This window comes from Alosa pseudoharengus, unplaced genomic scaffold (assembly GCF_046254945.1).
Source record: "Alosa pseudoharengus isolate Yale_2024_CS ecotype anadromous, Long Island Sound unplaced genomic scaffold, YU_APseudo_1.1 YU_APseudo_1.1_scf_10, whole genome shotgun sequence".
NCBI classification, from domain to species: Eukaryota; Metazoa; Chordata; class Actinopteri; order Clupeiformes; family Clupeidae; genus Alosa; species Alosa pseudoharengus.
In genome coordinates this window covers 2,935,621-2,956,074 of record NW_027468565.1, presented here as the reverse complement: position 1 = coordinate 2,956,074, position 20,454 = coordinate 2,935,621, and the positions used below count along the sequence as shown (strand labels likewise).

The 20,454-nt window shown below is 39.4% G+C and overlaps 1 protein-coding gene across 2 annotated transcripts in view; it reads left to right on the top strand.

Annotated features, from left to right (window-relative positions):
• The first annotated feature begins 3,508 nt into the window (after positions 1-3,508).
• ireb2 (iron-responsive element binding protein 2) overlaps positions 3,509-20,454 on the top strand; it is a 96,727-nt gene continuing 79,781 nt past the window's right edge. Inside the window, exons 1-8 of one of the 2 annotated variants that reach the window (XR_012990896.1) lie at positions 3,509-3,697; positions 8,425-8,520; positions 9,480-9,645; positions 9,780-9,917; positions 10,774-10,995; positions 16,140-16,209; positions 17,543-17,726; positions 17,843-17,982. Coding sequence is in view for 1 of the 2 variants with exons in the window: in XM_076302784.1 (XP_076158899.1) it covers positions 3,673-3,697; positions 8,425-8,520; positions 9,480-9,645; positions 9,780-9,917; positions 10,774-10,995; positions 16,140-16,209; positions 17,543-17,726; positions 17,843-17,982 (1,041 nt within the window). In the remaining variant the exon portion in view is untranslated. The remainder of the gene's footprint in view (positions 3,698-8,424; positions 8,521-9,479; positions 9,646-9,779; positions 9,918-10,773; positions 10,996-16,139; positions 16,210-17,542; positions 17,727-17,842; positions 17,983-20,454) is intronic. The other variant, XM_076302784.1, reaches the window with a different exon arrangement.

The following is a 20,454-nucleotide window of genomic DNA, read 5'->3' as shown; positions in this document are numbered from 1 at the left end:
GTTACACACAAAGAGAAGGAGTGACCTACTAGTATGAATATGCAAGGTAAAGGTGTGGTGTGTGGGGGATGTGGCCTTTTGGGTGACATCAAGTCTGGCCAGCTTCTATTGTCTTTTAATTAAAACTACCCCCTTTCCTGGGAAGTCCTTCAGAGGCCTGGACACATGCTGTTCTACAAACATTAACATTTCACACCTGGTGATAGGCAAAAGGCCTCTAGACAAGCTTTCATTGAATTCAAGGATAAACAAAGGATGCTTGCATATGACAAGGACAGGAGAAATACAGTAGACTATAAAGCTTATTCACAATTCTTTCACTAGTATAATATAATAAAGAAAGAGACGAGAGACGGGCACCGTACGTTCACACCACGTTCATAACTTCTTTATCTCCCTTTTGTATCCCCTCCAAATCACATTACACAGTATCAGTATCACCGTGGAATAGCAGGAACAGCACAAAATATGACTGAATATACAACAGAATGCACCCAGTGAATGCTTTGTTGGATTCCAAAATGTCACAGATCGCGGACCGCAGGTGCTCAGGCCCGCCATTGCCGCTTGCTGCTATATTTTCAAAATATAATCTCAAAATAAATTTGATATCTCTTGTTATCTTGAGACACATCTTAAAATAGGAACCAGGCCCTCGGCTTCTGTAAGTATGCATGCAGCCTAGGTTTAGTTAACCAAAAACAATGACAGCCAAAAAATCAACAACATAAATTAGAAAATGTAATTCTGAGGAATTACCAGTGCATGAAATTGCAAGTCATATTGATGGCAACTGACAGTTGGAATGGCTGAACAGTTAAGTAGTTGAGTAGTTTAAATGGTTAAATTATTTAACTCATTGAATGCCAAGCTGTTTTCGGGAGCTTTGTCCTAGAGTGCCAGCAATCTAGACCATTGTTGATGATTTTTGTACAGCCACAGCATATTCTGTGTTATAGCTATGAACACATAAAATAGCTCGATTAAAAGGTGAGACTTTAAGCTCTCGGTGGGTGCAAACCGTGTATTTCTACACGCCTCTGTTCCTGAGAAATCCCAAGCTAAACAGTGGCTAGTTTTCACCAAAATCGCTGTTTTTTTTCTAGAAATGGAGATATAACGTCTTTCATGAAATATGAAGTGTTGCCTGTTACTTACTTGTGTGAACTTTCCGGAAAGTGATCAGCGAGACCTGGCGAGACTGCCACCTAGTGATAGACCCACGAAAATGGCCTGGTTTTGACCTGACGTGCATGCGTCACTGATTCAACCCAAAGCGGCAACCGAGTTATGATAAAATGTCCAGATAAAATGTCCAGATTGTGCGTTTTCATGAGTTTCACGATCGTCATATATTTCATTTCCATTCATCACAGAGTTCCCAAAATCACATATAATGTGTGTTAGAGTGTCTAGTTTCGTAATTTAAAAAAAAGCTAAAAACATAATATTACGTTTTTGCCACTCAACGCATGGCACTCAATGAGTATATAGTGAATCATTGTAGTGATGACTTTTATTTTGAAACAGTTGTGGGCAGAGGAAACAGTTGAACAGGGTCTGTAGTCTTAAGAGAGCCAGATTGTATGCTTAAAGCCTGAGACAGAGTAGATTGTTTAAAAGTTGAATGTAGATAGTGTAATGGATGTTGATAGGCAGATTGTTTAATGGATGTTAATAGATAGTTTAATGGGTGGATGAGTGAATAGTTTGAAGAAGATGGACGGGTAGAAAGTTGGATGGAATCATGGAGGTATTATATATAACTGGAGAGAGTGACTAAGTCCCGCCCCCATTCATTTCAATGGCCCATGCTAGGCTAAGGCTAGCTACTTCAGCCAAAAAAGCAGTAGGAGTTAAGTCTTATAGAGACGAATGACCCATTAGACCAGCCTCAGACGAGTCCAGGAAGTTTGAAATTGACCGCAGCCATCTTTATGAAAATGGCGTTTCATGGGTGTTCGTTTCCGGCATTAGGTAGAATTAGCCTATTAGATTCCACGTTACAGACAGAGACAACGTAAGGTACAACGGTATGTCGTTGATGAAGATTGGACATTCTCTCAGAGGAAAAGAAGTTGTTCGTGAACGCGCTTCACTTCACCTCGTTATAAGCGCAAATGTATTTCATTGGTTGGGATAACATTTTGGGAATGGTGGTAGAAGTTTGCCCTGTCTCTGAAGTCCTAGGTTATTTAATGTGATGTTCATATGTGATAATAAACAATGCGAATCAATATTGACTCACTTTAGGCTACACAAATAATGATCCCTAAATGTATATTTGGACAGGCTGTATACTAATTGCGCAATAAGCTATTCAACGAAAATGACTATAATTATGTAGACATGGGACGAAGAAACTTGTGGATAGCTGGGATTTTTGCTGCACCCAGTGTGAATTTGCAGCTTGTTAAACCTAGGCTACATTTGCAGGCAGACGAAATGAAGGCAACGCAAATTAAACTTACCGATAGAAGCGCAAATCCCTCGGGTATTGAGGTTCGAGCAGGCATTTCAAGAGTCTGCAACTGTTGTTGGATATTGGCTTTTGCTTCGACTGGCAGCCTGGCCATTTAAATCAAATGCATGGCCTAATCATGTCAATGTTGCAAGAATGAACGAGGTTGATCCCGACGTTGCCTTGTCATGGACTACAGGTAGGCTACTACAGCGTTTTAAAATATTTCATACACAACGCAATGAGTAGGCTAATAATTGGATATAGGTCATTGCTATGCATACATGTACTGTCATAGTCAGTTACCTTGTCAACCCACAAATAAGGCAAATAATAGTATAGGACAACATTTACTTTTTTCTTTTATTTACCACAAAGTCTGGTATAATAAGCCTAAACAATGTAGGCATTAAGTCAAGTATCAGTAGCTTAATCCAAGTAGTTAGTTGTTTTATTTGTCGTCTTCCAGAAATGCAAACCAACATGGACGTGCGAGGACGCTCGTGCCCAACACTAAACTCGTGCATGAGCTGTCATCTACCAATCAGCATGTAAAAACTGGTGCCGGAAGTTGCAACCATGTGCCATGTTTTCAAAAATGTCGGTGGCCAAATGCCATGCTAAGTGGCTGAAGCTAACCCTTCAAATCCTGACCCCCTGGATGGAATGTGCCTTATAGCCTACTGTATCCTTGTAGAATGGAGAGACACGGAGAGTTGGCCTAGTTGAGCAGAAAGCAGTTGATACAGGTGCAATCAGTTTAACTGGGTCTTTGAGGGGGCCTAGTTGAGCAGCTGGCAGATGCAAATCAGTTTAATTAGCCCTTTATGATGTCATAGTGCCAATGCAAAGTCTATGGGGGAAAATAAGCTTGATTTTTCTTAATATCTCAAAAAGTATAGGCCTAAAGTTTACAGAAACGAAAAGTACATTGCACAGACGTCATTTTCAAGACCTACAACGTTTGAACGAAGTTTCTACGTTAAACGGTTGAAGCTGAATTAGACGCAGACATTTTGGTTAGAAGAATAATAGTAAGAAGAAGACTTCGGATAGCAGTACATTTTCATGCACTGTCAAAACCTGCCAGTTACCATATTGCACCAAGTCAGGTGGCCTTTGAGAAATGCAGTGTTACGATTGGAGTACACAGGGAGGTGGTCTTATGCTCGCACAAGTGGAGTGCAGTCGTGATCTTTTCAGAAGTCATCATGGCGCTCGATTCGCCAGTTAAAGGTAAGAAGCTCATGGTAACCGAAACATATTTTAAACACAAAAAACATTCATGTCGACTTCTGTTTTGAGTCCTGGTATCACTAGCAGCTAAACGTTTATAATCAACCGGTTTGTCAGGCAGTTCCGACAAGGAGAAAAGGAGGAGAAACTAGTCAGCTGTTTACGTTAGCTGCTAGCACATAGCTAACATCAATGTTACTTTTGGTGTAACGTTATGGATGGATTGACGTTGATGTGAAATAACCAGCAATTGGTATGTATATAGTTAACTCAGTGAGGATGTGTAAGATAATGACGTTAACCAAAGAAAAAGGATAATGACATCGGGTTAGCTTAACGGAGACCCCCTTGGAAATTAGGGAGGTGATTGCACTGTTTATCAGTCTTGAAGCTTAACTTAGCTAGCTGCTAGCAGCTAGTGCTATCCGATGTGACTTTTGAGAATGGGTTTGTTTACAAAGGATGATGGGTGTAGCAGTGGCTAACGTTAACTAATGGAACGTGGGGAAAGCATTAAATAAGTTAACGTAACGTTAGTATTTGCCATAGGTTGATAACGTTTAACGTTAACTAGCAGCTTTCAAACGAACCGATACCTAACTTATCAGCTAGCAAGCCAGTGACTGCAACATAACGTTAACGTTAGCTGCTAGCGTTAGTACTATCTGGCACTGACTGACTTCGAATCATGTCGATTTGTGAAGACACTAGGCTAGGGTATAACGAGGCCCTAATGTTAACGTTAAGTTACACACTGCCTGGCTTTAGAAAATGGATATACTATGTCAGCGAGCAAAGATGATTAACGTTAGCAAATATGACAACAGTTTTAGCAGGGGTTGCGTTAACGTCAGAGTACAGATCCGCTGTGAACTGCAAGCACGTTCACGGCACCTGACATGTTGGGGATCACATCATATTTTAAAGCAATAGTATGCAACAGTTTGACACTTTTTGAAGTATTATGGTTTTAATGACCAACTATGTTTGGTTAAAATCGCCCTCAAATGAATTCATTTTAATGTAATAGGCCTATGTGGTCTTCTGAAGGACACGTAGGAAATCGAATATCAACTGAATATCAAACGTCCAGCCAACTTCACCTCGCTTATAGCGCTACCCCTTGATTCCTACGTGTCCTTCAGAAGACCAAATAGGCCTATTACATTAAAATGCCGACCGTCCATCTGATAAACCAACCGATCGACCAACCAAACGTCATACCAACCGCCTTACTGACATGTATCAGAATAATTGCCTTTTTATAAGCAGCCTATAATGCTATACCTACATGAACTTACACTTATCCAACATGTGCCCAGAATCGGTGCAACATGTGCTTATTCTGTTGGAACATGATGGATACATGTAGGCTTGTGTTGGAACATGAAAACTGTACAATGTTGAAACTTCATTAAATGAACATTCATTAGCCTATTTGTGTCGTTATTAGTGACGAGCTATTACTATTGTTGCTTAAAACTGTTGTGCGTAATTACCATCTGCAAAACAGGACCATAACCAATTATCTGCGATATATCAGAAGTGTCATAGGCTGGCATCATCACATTTTCTCTTTTTTACATCAATACGTTATATAATATATGGAAGCATATGAGCCCACTTCAGATAATCTCCAATGTGATTATGTGTCCTAGCCTATAGGCTAAGTTTAACAACGTTTTCTGGACAAATGTATCCTTCGGACTGCAGTTTGAATAGATTTTGCTGTGCTGTACTGTAAATATACAGCCATTTCTTAGAGTGGGCTTGAGATTAACATAGCCTAAATGCTGTAATGTTGCCAATAATAAAGATACGTTTATTAAGTAGGCTAACCAATGAAAAGTGTTTTGAGCTGAAATGGCATGAAGGCTAGACTATTTGTTGTGGACCGCCTGGACCTTTGAGCAAAACATCAGTGGACAGAGAAGCCCTCAGTGTCTGGCAATGCAGACTGCTCGGGGGACCTGCTTATCCAACTGTGGGTCGCCAGTCGAACTGACAGGCTTATCATACATTCACATTTATTTCAGTTTGGCTATAGGCTATGATTAAAGTTCCTAAAAGTTCCTATGGTTCACAACTACTCGCAATATGCTATCGACACTAGTTAACCACAATTTGTAGCCCTATTGGTCATGTTAAGCGTTGCTTGCAACATAGGCTAATGTGAAACTAAAATCTAAGATAATAGAAAATTATGTTTAAAGATTTAAACAAACAGATAAAATGCACAAAAAACAAAACCTCCGGAGAGGTAGACTACAATTTTGTTGTTGCATAATAAAGCAATGAACGTGCTAGTAGGCGTTTGACATGACGTTTGATGGATCCACCGGTTGGTAGCAAGGGAGGTTTTTGGCATCATTCCCGCGCTAGCTAGTGGGGCAGAGAGATGGGGAGGGATTCAGCTATTGACCACAAGTTGGATTCGAACATTTGTGGTAGGGATGTTGCAGCCGCTTGGCCTGCACTATTAAGGGAAACAAATTAAACACCCTAAACTATATATTTTCTGAAAGCATATACCCTCCAGAGGAGATATAACACCATTTAAGACATTTCCCATCTTCCTCCATGCCATGCACAATACATTGCCCTCTATTCTGTAAAGGCGAATCTAGTGTAAAGTGGATACATTTTGGCCTATACTGTCCAGGGAAAACAAATTAAACACCATAAACTGTATATTTTCTATAAGAATATACCCTCTGGATGAGATATAATACCAGTTAAGACATGTATTATCTTCCTCCGTGCCTTGGACAATTTGTTTGTCAAATGTTGCAATTAGTTTTGGGTCACTATACATTAGCTATACATAATTACATTATGCCCTGTTTGCCCATGTTAACAAACAATTTCAAAAATCTTATAATACATTTTTTGTTTGTCTTGATGTAAGTAATCAACTCAGTAATTTTCATGGTGATATGTGAAGGTTAATTTTTTTCCCCTATTTCCGTGAGAAAAATTCTGTATAGGCGCATGAATAGGGTATATTTAGGTCTTTTTCTAAACTTTCCCCTATTGGGATTCTTCGGGGCTTTTTTTCCCTTACTCAGAACATATTGAGGATACAAAATCAGTTAAGTTTGCTTGTGTTGCAATTTGTTCAACCCTTTCTCCTAAAATGACTGGACTAAAAGAACCCCTTTAAAAAACACACACAAGCATTTGTCTCAACAATGTTTTCCTTTTTTAATGTCATGTCTCTGTCCAGGCTAACAGTCTCCTGAGCAAGAGCAAAGATCAGTGCACTTGAGGGCAGCCTTTTTGCACCTGCAACCCATAGTACACCCTTTTTTGCAGCCACAATAGTTGTTCATAACAGCCGTGGGAGGCCTCTGGAAGAGTGATCTAGAGTGGCTGCCATCCTGTCTCATCCTTCACCCATACTTTGGCCTATAGGGCACTGACTGGATCTGCTCCCTGATATCTTAATTCAATGATCAAGATGATATCCTCAACCACCCCACTGTAAAAAATGATTTGTCCTTGGTGTTATCTTAACTTCTATTCTTTTGTCAAGTTGACTATGATTCACCACTATTGTTCAAATAACTTAGAAATCTGTGTTATTGTCCCGCAAACTAGTGGCACAGTTGATACGCAGTTATAGTTTATGGGTAAATGCTACTTTCCTGTTTATAATGTTTTTTTTTTCTCATACTGTTTATTGTGGCTTTTTGGATTTGTATGAGGTAGAACAACTGTGAGCGAGATTTTCAGAGTATTGTCAGGATTACCATTAAGAAGATGACCATTACTGAAATATATAGAATATTTTAGAGAATAGACATATCTCCCTTCCGGGTTTAATGCAAAATTGATTACTTTCTCAATTAGCTTTGACCTCGTCTTTCTCTCGCGCTCTCCCACGCATATGCACACAAACACACACACACATTCCTGTTATAAAACGAATCATTGTCGATCAAATTCAATCAGATCGGTTTCAAACAATAAGACCTAAATGAACATTTTAACAACAGTTCTATTTGTGTGTGCACAATTTTGTTTTCCATGGTAAAGATGACCTTTGCATGGAATTGCCTGTAGGTGAGAATTCAGGATGTTGGAACTATTTTCTGATAGGGGATGTGGTTTTAAAAAAAAGGGTGAGAGGGCACCCTGGACAGCGCTGTCCCACACAGTAGTGCACACTCAAATATTTGATTTGAAATATTAGCCTAAATAATATGTGAAATGTACGGATATTAAGGAAACTTCAAAGTAAGATTCAGGCTTAGATAATATTATGAGATGAGGCTGTAACCTGGCCTGGCCATTCAAGGCTATTGCTAACATATCACTTGTTCTGATTTGGTTCTCTGAAACATCTAAACTTGAAATACTCAGAAAAGGTATAGCCTACTGTTTATTCCACTCATGATATGTCTTGTAATACATAAGAAACATCTAGATGGACGGAAAAGGTGAAATAAGTGAGTGAGTTGTTAAAATCAATCTCCAGTGTAGCCTATTCCTCAAGATTTAAAATACACTAAGAATTACCCAACTGACAACTGACTGTATCCTATCCCCTTCCACCATCTTCAAAATGTTCAAAAGTCAGTGGGTAATAGTGGGCCTGACCAATTAGAAATCTGTTTTGTGGTCTATGTGTCCACCCAGAAAAGTTCAGGACTTAAGTGCATGTGTGATCAGCTAGAGTGCAGTTTTGATACATTTCCTCATGTTCATATCTTCCACCCTTCCAGGAAATCCTTTTAACCACTTGATTGACACCTTCCCATGTGGAAAATATGATGGTCAGAAGTATTTCAATCCAGTTAAACTAAATGATCCAAGATATGGTAAGTGGCTTGAAGAACAGTGGCAGCTTTAATGTCATCATAGTGTTTTTGGTAACATCGTCGTTGTCATCATCATCATCATTAGGGCTCCAAGCAGCGCGGCTGCGGGAACCCTATTGTTTTTGTTCTGATTATAATTCTTATTTCCTTCGCTTAAATTGGTTGTGATGCAAAATCATAAGGCCCAGGAAAGTGAAACTTCACAATATGGTCCCAGAGATCCTCACTATTCAGGACCCCAAACCTACATATTGGCTCATATCTCAAGTACAGTGTGGTCTAGACTCAAACATCTTGCATCATTGTAATCTTTGGATTCATCTGCATCTTTGAGTCATTGGTCTCCTGCTCTAAAAATGACAAATCACAAATAACAGATAATTGAAAGTGAAAGTAAAGTTAATTAGTCTGAGGCCTTTCATCTCAGTCTCCCAAAATTCAGTGTATGGGTGAAATACGAATGAGGTTCAACCAGGCAAAAAAATAGAAATTCAAAATGATCTGTTTTCTTGATTTGATCATGTGCACCAACATGTCACCTATATAATTATACATTTTGTTTTGAGTTTTTTGTTTGATATGATGTTTTTATGTTGATTGTAGAAATGAATCACACAAAAAAGCCATTCAGTGCAACAACTGATTATTTGAAAGAAAACAAAAAAACATTCTTAGTGATATTCGTTATATGAGTTTAGCAAAACTCCAGCAAAAGATTCAAAGACCATAAAAACCCATACACTATAATATATTATGCATAATGGTTAGTTTGCCACTGTGTTACTGTACTCTTTTTATTAAACTTGTTTAAGTCACTGTGGACCACAAATGAAGCAAATACTTTAAATACTATAAAGACTATATCAGAGAACCAGAACCAACCACCGATATAAAAAAAGTTCTCTGCACATTATTGTGTGTCCTACTTTTTGAACTCTTAACTGTTCTTTCTCTAACAGAGGGGTTGCCCTTATCAATCCGTGTCCTTTTGGAGGCAGCTATAAGAAAGTGTGATGGGTTTTATATTAAGGAGGAGGATGTCCTTAACATACTAGATTGGCAACATCAACAGAATGTAGCAGAAGTGCCCTTTGCCCCAGCCCGGGTCCTTTTCCAGGACTTTACGTGAGTTTTTTAAAAATATATTTATTCATTTTCATAGGTCTTTTTATTGACTTTATCATCACATTGCAAACAGCACATAATTTCTGGCACTCTTCTACTCTATAATAATTATAATTTTTTATTATTATTATTAGGGGCATTCCTGCCATGGTGGATCTGGCAGCAATGAGGGATGTTGTCACTAAGCATGGCGTGGACCCAAACCTTGTCAACCCCAAATGTCCAACAGACCTGCTCATAGACCATTCCCTGCCAGTTGACTTCAATAAATGGTAAAACTCCAATCTCTCATCCCAAGTCCCGTCTTTGACAGTTATATTGTAAGGATGAGCAGAGTATTTTACCTTGTTCTCTGATACATTTGGTATGCAACTTTGATTGTAAAATTATCAATTTGACAATCCTATATTTGACAGCCCTACAGTGGGTCCCCTTTAGAAGTGGCCACTTCATTCGCGCTTTCCGTGATTCACGCAGCTAAGTGAAATGTATTACAACTTTTCGCCACGAGGTGGCAGCTTAAAGTGTAAATTCATTGTAAATTGACCCATAGCCCTGTTGTATAAGCTCACCACATGCAGCCCCCGGAAAAAGAATGAGACTATTTGGGACAACGTGGCCAAGTTATGGACAGGCAGCTTAAAACAAACCCATGGGGGCATCAAAACTAAACTGAAAGTAACTCCTCACTGCCCCCATGGGTCTGCTTTAAGCTGCCTGTCCATAACTTGGCCTATGTTGTCCCAAATTGTCTCATTCAAAAGTATTGCTACCATGATACTCAATATATTGTCCAACGGTGAGTTATTTTTCCCCATTGCACCGACACTGGATTTCAGGGTTCCCCCAACCCAAATCCCACTTTAACCACTGCTGGCAACCAATGTAGAGTAGCCAGAATTGGAGTGATGTGTTTCCTATATTTAGTCTAGTTTCTTGGTTCTGAACAGTCGGGCAAAAGATTGTATATTTAGACATGTAAATAATGTATTGCAATAGTTCAGTCTTGAAGAGATAAAGGCATGCTTAATTCGCTCTGTCTTTTGATGTTAACATCAATCTGATTTTTGAAATGTTCCCAAGTTGATAATAACAGGCCTGGTTAAATGTTTTCTGTTTCGTCTGAAGTGCTATTCATAATGCCCCAAACCCCGGTGGCGGAGAAGGTCATGGAGTTCGTGTCCACTCATCTCACACTAGACCTGTGCAGGAAGGAAATCCATGTGGTGGGCAGCATAGCTGCAGCAGAGGGACCTGCAGTGACTCACCTCTCAGCTCTGGCAGACTTGCTTCGGTCCAGATAGAGAACACACCTCTGCTTTGTCCATTCCACCTCCAGCCTGTTTCTGAGTAAGTACAAGAACCACAGAACCTCATATCCTGTAGGGGAGAGGTTTTGCATCATGATGCATCATCAAAATGGTGGTTTAAGTTTATTTAGGGTGTGTCTGGTCCACTTTTGCTAGTTTGACAGCGTAATAAGTGATCAGACACCAGACACATGGTTCAAAGTGTTATTGTTTCATGGTTAATCATGGTTGTGTTTTGGCCAAAACATCCATTATACAAATGAGAGTGCCATTTCCCATTCCTTTAAAGAGCAAGGAGTGCTTTTATGATAAGTGACTTATATTTACTTATTACAGAAATTACTATTTGAATATAGAAAAAACAACAGCAATATAAGCCTCTGATAGGTAAACCGAGGTATTAATCCCACCAACTTTGTTTCTATGCTCTGCCCATGCCCCAAACAGTCAGTGAGTGCAAACTAACAAAGTGGTTTTCGAACTGTACCATCTCATTCAGTGCCTGCCTTTACATCTTGAGCGAGACCTAGGCTTCCAGATGGACATAGCACACCTATTGCTGAGATCTTCTCCTTTAGACGGGATATGTAATCACTGCAGCCTTGCTAGTCACGAGCGGAGCAGAAAGACACCGACATAACATGAGGGATAGATGTATTTCTTGACAAAGAAATATCAAATCTCTAAACATACCCTTAACTTAAAACAGCTGGTAGGCCTTCTGTTAGGCTTATGTCATTTTAATCTGTAAAAATGCAGATAAAAAAAAAAGAAATGCTGATGAAATCATACTTACTGCATGTTTGTAATATAGAAGGGATAATGTTTAGACCCTGATGCGCCTGAAAGGACTTAATTTCCGATAATGACCGGCGTTCTATACATTATCCCGCTTATTACACGGCTACTTGCCAAAACAAAACAATAAACTCCACACCATATGACTCTTTACATTTATTTGTTACCGTTTCATGGTGGCTTTTGCAGAAATAAATAGTTCGCAATACACACTGAACTTGAATCAAACCTCCTTTAGAGCACAGCCGATCAACCCTCTTCGAATGGTTACTTCTTGCAATGGAACTTCAAACTACTTGCGCAGTGACATGAAAGACGTGAATAAGAAGCACAAAACCCGTTGCCATTGAAAGTGGTAATTATATGTTTGCAGCGGTAATTACTTATAATATTTTACCGTATAACGTTGGGAAATCCCATTCAAGTCAAAGGAGCGTTCTACTAGCATTGTGAAGAGCCATGTAATAAGCATGTTTAGTGAATAATATTAATACTTAAAATTAGGTCTATGAAATGAAAAAATGATATTATATCATTTATTTGTTTACATATTTTATTTCACATATCTTAATAGTTCTTACATTTCATCTTGTTACAATTACATCAAGCTCTGCAGAAACCTGATAATAACCCATTGATTTGAATCATGTGTGAAGGGGAAAACATGAGTGGGCCTATGTATTGAGTTAACAGGCCATAATTATCTCATCAGTGAAACGCTAGAACTACTGCGGTCTAGGGATGTCACGGTACACCGGTTTTACTATTAACCACGGTGTGAAACGTCACGGTTAATAAATCGTGAAGGCTCTCCTACACCTCCTTTCTGTTGACACTCATAAAAACATACATCCGATACCACAGATTAGCGCAACTCGCACAGAACCAAAACAAACACTTTCAAGCTGCAGCTGTCATGCCAAAAACAGCGATACATGGCTGCTAGTTTAAGTGATGCTGAGGCTGCCCAGCAACAAATAATCATAGGTCAGTGTTGAGTTGATTTACTCACTTGCATCTGTCAAGTTTGTCTAACCCAGTGTTTTTCAACCACTTTATAACCACATGCTCTCATTGATTGTATGATTGCACTATTTGTGGTATGCAGGCATTGTACAACGGGGGCCCCATATCCAGTATTCACAGAATCATCACATATCCAGTTCATAACAACAATTAAATTAGATATAGTCACCTACAAATGAAACAGAGGGCGCTTGTTTTATTGAGCAGGTCTTGCATAGAAGCCATAATAAGGCCATATCTCTGTATTATTTGAAATTTTAGGCTATGGTATGTTTATTTTTTCTTCACACAGGATGTTAGTGTGCCGTGGGACATTTTAAGTGTCAAAAGTGTGCCGTGGCACAAAAAAGGTTGAAAAACACTGGTCTAACCTACCTAGGCTATGAAATTTAGTTAATTTGGGCCTACTGTTGGGTTTAATGACATTTCAGAAATAGGCTACGCAACCTATTGGCAAACTTTTACATCTGGAGTTACTTGCTAACTATCTCGCTAACTCACGTCATGTCATTTGAGTAGTGCTCACCAAAATCATAAAGGAACATTGCGAGACACTTATCTCTTCTATTATCCCAGAAAGATTTTCTTTGACTTGTTTTTTTTGAACATTTTCTATCTAGCCTATTCCATGTTTACATTTTCGACCTCCAAAACAATATTACTGGTTAAAAAATGCTATTTGGGAAGCGTTTAGCTTACTGCCCATAGCCACTCCACTGTTTGCGATTTGGGGCTATAGCACATACCAGGCCAAACTCTGTAGTGGTTGAGTACTGTCTCCACGGCTTATTTGATGTGTTTTTATTTATTTATTTATTTATTTTATATTTTTTGGGGCTTTTTATGCCTTTAATTATAGGACAATGGAGAGTGACATGAAGTGAATGGGAGAGAGAGCAGGGGTGGGATCCGGAAAGGACCACGGGGCGGGAATCGAACCCGGGTCGCCAGCGTACGGTGCAGGTGCCCCAGCCAGTTGCGCCACAGCTGGGGCCTATTTGATGTGTTTTAATGCAGAAAAAAACACCCTTGGGTCAATTTTCGCTGGAATTACACTTTAATGATAGGACAGTGGAGAATGACTCGAAGCGAATGGGAGAGAGAGCAGGAGTGGGATCCGGAAGGACCACAGAGCGGGAATCGAACCCGGGTTGCCGGTGTACTGTGTAGGTGCCCCAGCAAGTTGCGCCACAGCTGGGGCTTTTTTAAAAATCAGCAATAACTGATTAAGCAATAAAATGACATAACAGGAAGATGTATGGCTCACCTAAGGATGTCCCTATCATCATTGCACCCAGAGAAAACTGTAGTGTTTCATTCATCCTGCATTTCAGTCATCCTGGCTATACCCTGTGTATAATTTCATGTCTGTCAAAGCGGTTAACCCTTGCGTCAAAAAACACACCCTTTCTTCTCTGTTACATTGTTCAGGAACTGAGATGAAACCTTTATAGCTTGACAGAGCAGAAGTGGGGCTTTCCAACGGGACTACACACTTGTCTGTACGATCAAGTATGAAAATTAAAACAAATCATGAAATTAAATCAAATTGTATCATATTTACAGTCTATACTTCTATGCGTTCACCTGCACACCCATTACTCTTGTTTGAATTAACCGCGAACCCGTGATCGCATAGATATGCCACACATGTCAGATGAAAGAGGAGACACAGAGCTATTATTTGAGACCAAGTACATCCTCCTGGGTTATAAAACAGATGAAGTGACAGCAAAATAATAACTTCATATAGCTCGACTTACATTCGTTTTTGTGGCAAAGCATGTATAATCCAACGCTATCATGTGTTTCTCTATGGCAAAGCATGTTCATAATCCGGTTTTGAGATCCTAGCAAATTCTTGCATGGCATCCAATTCAAGGCACATATTGCATCCCAATTTGTTCGACAAAGAAACATCTTTTTTGCCTTTACTTTGTTCATGGCAATGCACTAAAAAGTTGTTGTAGAGCATCATCATGAGTGCGCACACAGGCTAACACCAAACTCGGGTCAAGTCAGGTCATCAATTCGTGTCACAGATATGTCGTTTACAGAAAGGTAATTTTTCATCACTAAATAAAAAAAAAAGATTATTATTTCTGTAAGGCGCACACCACATATGTCTGTAAATTGCTCAGCCCCATAGTCCCCCTCCACCATGGTTCTTATATTGCCAGATTCAGGACAGTCTGGCCTACACATACATGAAAGTGTCCAGCTGGCAGCTTGCTGTGGTGAGATACGTTTCAAAATGTACGAATTGTATAATATGATTTTTGTCTTTGTATTGTTTAAAAATCAAAATCAAATCAATGTAAGTATTAATATATGAAATGATGGCAGATCTGGGTAGCTTAGACTGTGCTGAAAAAAAAATAGCATGTGTAAATGACACTTACAATGACCAGGATAAATGCTTAACTAAAGGTAGTGAGAATGGCCAAACAAAGAGTAGGGCTCATAGGTCTAAATAAAAAATCGCATTTATTATCATAAGGCACACACCACATATTTTTCATATTTGCTCAGCCCCAGAAAATCCCTACACCATAGCAATGATATTGCCAGATTCAGGACCGTCTGCCCTGCGCACACATGAAAGGCAAGTCGAATGCAAGCTTGCAGTGGTGAGATACATGTCAAAATATAAGAATTTTTATAATACGCTTTTTGTATTTGTATTATTTAATCAATGCAAGTATTAATACATGAATTTGTGGCAGATTTGGGTAGTCTAGACGAGAATATATAGCATGTGTGTATGGCATTTACAATGACCAGGATAAATGCTTCTAACTAAAGGTAGTGAAAATGCCCTTAAAACAGTCTAGGGTTCTAAGGGTTAAGTTAGTTAAGCTGCTGACTTGAGAATTTGATTCAATTTCATTTTAATTTATTTTTTCTCCTACATACACAAGCAGACATATTTTTATTTTTCAGTATTGTACAGTCAGGCTCTACTAATCCTTCACTAAGGATTGACATAAATAGGTGGTGACAAATTTGTAACTGTAATTCACTAAAATAGTGAATTTAGGTCTTCTATGTTTTTACTTGGGATTATCCCAATGTTCCTTTTTTTCTCAAATGAATTTGATATTGGTAATTTGATGAAAAACATTGAAATTGAATAACCTGAATCAGGGTTTCTCCTGTTTCATTACTGTCGTCTTCTTTTAAGATTTTAAAATCAGTTTGGCTTTTTGTCTGCTCAGAGAAGTCACATTTGTTTTCACATTCATTCTCAAGTCTCCAATCCGTTTTATGTTAATTCGGTTGCTCTACAGAAATTTGTAGGCCACTGCGCTAAAGCCAATTTCCTGAAACCCCTGCCTAATCCCAAAACTTCATCTGTAGGCCAGAAACAACTCTCAAGAACCAAGAGATGGAGCTCATCCGAAATAAGGAGAGGTTGCAGTTCTTAAAGGTAATGTTACACTTCTATCCACATTTAAACTTCTGTCCACATTTCTTCCATTTCTCAGTCTTAGTAGTCAAAGACAAAACGTGGTGATTTTTTGTGTCCAGTTTAAAAGTCATATTTAGGAATTAGTTATGCTACTGCTACCAACACTGAAATTACTAAATTCTTTGGTGTTTTGTTATTAAGTTCATTACAAGATTTTATTTTAAAGAATTAAGTTTAAAAAGGGTCTCAAAATCTATATCACCCATAGAAATATAGCAAAAAATGATCAATTTGACATAATTACAGTTGAAACCAGAAGTTTACATACCCTGTACACATGCTAAAGTTGACTAAAAGAGTGTTCTTTGTGATTGAATAATGTTTCCTAAATAAATAAGTATACATACACCTATATTAAATTCCCATAGAGGCAGACATATTTTTTATTTTTAAAGGCCAGTTATTTCATGGATCCAGGATAATATGCATCCTGATAAAGTTCCCTTGGCCTTTGGAATTAAAATAGCCCCACATCATCACATACCCTTCACCATAACATCATCTCTCAATGTAAAACAAACCAGCTATTGGGCAAACTAAAATAAAACCATGCCAATCTCAATTATTTGCATTTGATATTAAAGGCCCCCTAAATCATTTTTTTCCCAAAATAATTTTCATTGCACATAAATTCTGAATAGGGCGAACTGCTCTTCTGCCGCACTCTGAGTGGGTCGCGTCGCTTCTAATATAGACTAAGCAAGTCGCTGTGCCGGGTCCGTAATCAGCAGTTTAGCCGGTGTGTTAGCTAATGTTATGCCTTCTGGCTTGGACAGCTAGCATGCTAATTAGCCTTATTTTGATTCAAGTGCTTTCAAAAAGGATGACTGCCAAACCACAGCAAATGTCTGATTGTGAATGTGTAATTTACTTCTATGGCAACAAGTTCTGAAGATATAATGTTCACTAGTATGCACACATGTCACAGCATAAGTCGTCTTGGGTACTATCACTGAGTGGCAAAACGACAAATTGAGTCACAGCTCTCCATTTGAATCTCCAGCAAAATTCGAAATGATAAAGAGCTGTTATGCTATAGACTGTAGAGTACAAATATATAGGTTATTTATAGGAATTCTGAGCTCTCTTTGCTTTTCATGCAGTCCCTACTGTATATATTGTATCCGAGTTATGTTAAATAGGATAAAAAATAAAAAAAGATTTTATTAACAAGTTCTCAACTGTAGGGAGACCATGAGGGCAAATCTTCTTTAGTGCTGCTTTAAACAGATATTTCTGCGTTCACACCAGTTATCTCCTCTCTCCATTCTCTATGACTTTTCTTCTCTAGTGGTGCTCCCAAGCTTTCAGAAATGTGCATGTCATCCCTCCTGATGTTGGTACAGCTCACCAGGTGAAATTGGAGTATACATCCCAGGTGATTCAAGAGAGAGATGGACTCATTTTTCCTGACAGTGTTGTTGGGACTGACTCTCACACTACCATGATAAATGGCCTTGGCATTCTGGGCTGGGGTGAGAAACATTTGAGTTATTAAACCTATTTATTGGATCTGTGTATTTCCCCTGGGAGTTTGTGGTATTGAGCAAAGTTATTAAGCATATTTATTGGACATGTTTATTCCTCTTAGGAGTTGGTGGTATCGAGTCGGAAGCAGTAATGCTTGGCCAGCCTGTCACGTTGACTCTTCCAAAGGTGGTGGGATGTAAGCTGACTGGAACCATCAACACACTGGCAACATCAATTGACATCGTCTTGGCGATTACAAAGGTATTTACTTTTGAGTTAAGTGGCTATAGTTAGCTGCTTGGGACACAGAAGTCCTTTAAATGAGTGTATGTGGAACACTACTTACAAGTTAGAAGTGAAAGAATTGTAAATATGGGTAACACTTTAATTTAGAGAACACTTGTTAACCATTAATACATAACTAACGTTATATAAGGGATATTGTATAGAACGCTGGTCATTATCGGAAAATAAGTCCTGACAGGGCGAACAGGACCCCGAAGCGCCAGCGGCTTTGTGTGGTATGTCTCAAAGCTGTCAGTGGGGCACAGTGCAGGGTGGTCTGGACAGGTCTTGCAGCAGAAAAACATCTGCTTCCTTTCTCTCAGTGCGTCATCTGGACTGTGCTTCTCACCGACCACTGAAAAAGCAAAAAACGTAAACAAGAGGACCAGCTAACAGTGTCAAGAAAGGTCTGATCAGTAGAGCTACTTTGGTTAAAAATAAACCTCTTCATTACCTTTTGCTCGAACCTGCCATGTCCCTGGTTCTAGTTCATAATTCCCCTGTGCTGCTACTCTGGCTGGTAACTTCGTTCACTTGTCCAGCTGACGATTAAAACTCCACGACTGTTTAGGCTGCACAGCAGCCATTCACCTGTGCACTGGGGACTTTGTTTACTGGAGTACAGTGACAGTGGGGGCATTTGCGATATCCAAGGGGGTTGGCGGCACAGAATTGATGCATAATGTTATCCGCAAGTAGTTGACACAGCTAACCACCAAAAACCCAGCTGTTCTAACATTAGCTTACCAGCTAAGGCTCTAGGCTACATACATGCTGCTAACTTTGCATGTTTAAAGAGTTTTGTCTCCGCGATTGGCTTTGTGATATGAACAAACTAGTTAATTTGCATGCATGCGTATTGCGCTGCGGTGTTGATGATGCTAACCTTTAGTTAACACCGAGCCGAACGGTCATTCGGCCGCATTTATTTGCGCTACAACAATCTACATTAGTTTGTTCCGATTCACGTGTAAGTAGCCTACAGAGGAGAGGAGCGGGTCTGTGTGTGTGTGCCTGCACGCGCGCGCCCGTGTGTATGGAGAGCACAGGACAAGGAGAAGCCGTGTCAGTGCCACTACATGTAGACCTATTTGTTAACTAACAAGAAGGTCATATCTACATGAAATAGAAACAAAATAGAAACGAATCAGAATCATTAAATGTTTACAAGGCTGGAAGTTCAACAAATATAGGTCTACTAATGTGATTAAAATATTTCATTCATCAATCTTATTCAATGACCTAATGCCATCATAACATAGGCCTGGGCTCCAGGAAAGAACAGTTTATGTTTAACTTATCTAATTTTGTGTTGGTCATACTATAGAACAATATATTGCTTGTCTTTGTTGAATAAGACAGAAGATAAAGAGCTTAAAAATAATCGCATATCGCATCGCAATCGCAATATTGGTGAGAAAAATCGCAATTAGATTTTTTTCCAAAATCGTTCACCCCTAGTTAAGAGTGTGTTTCCCTTCCCCAAAAGCTTGGCGTATAATTACTGGCCGCATCTGACAGGACATCATTCTTCAGACAAAACAATGTGTTTTACACAGGCGAAATTTGGTGTCAAACCCAATGAACTCTGACATAATCAGAAGTTTGAGGCTTTCTAGTCAGACCCATGCTAGTCTGCATGGCTAAAAACGCCTCAATCTCAGACCAATCAGTGTGTTTGTAGTCCCGCAAACGAAAGTGACTTGCTAGCTCGGTGGAAGCTAACACCTTAACATAGCTAGTTTGTCTCGGCCACTATGAGACCAATTACACAATTGCTAAAAAAGGCTTTAAAACAAAAAGTATGGATCACTGCAATCCCACACTCTCTGCGGACCAGGTCATGGTTTGGTCTGTACAAAAGGGATCCTCCCATCAGATCGCTTCCTCTCCCCCTCAGTGGCCACCGTCTTGCCGGTCACATCTAGCCACTCCCGCAAAGTGTCTCCCTCACCACAGCCAGTGAAGTCGCCGGCCGCTCCTCCTTCCTCATCTCCCTCCTCGTCCTCCCCTGGCCCACACACGACCCCCTCCAACTCCTCCTCTCCAAATCCGAAGAACTCCTCATTGCTGTCACACTCCCAGTAACTCCTCCATGGTTATAAATTGACGGTACCGCAATCGCAAACTCTCAATCGCAAAAGTTTGTGAATGATGTAATTAGCATATTTGTAAATATTAACTGATCGTGATCTTTCTAGAATATGTTTACTCTGTAAACTATGTCTGTATTTCCCTTTTGGAAAAAAGTCAAAGGCTGTAGTCTCTCTCCTGATAATTTAACACACCATTAGAAAGTGTTCTAGTATTTCCTAAGACTAGCATAAAAAAGAAGCATTTAATCCCAATGACACCATGTCCATTTCAAGTGTTGGGGGTTCTTTTGGGATTTTTTTCAGTGGGACCTGGTGACCTTCTTAAAGTAAATGGTAACAGTAAAACAAGGGA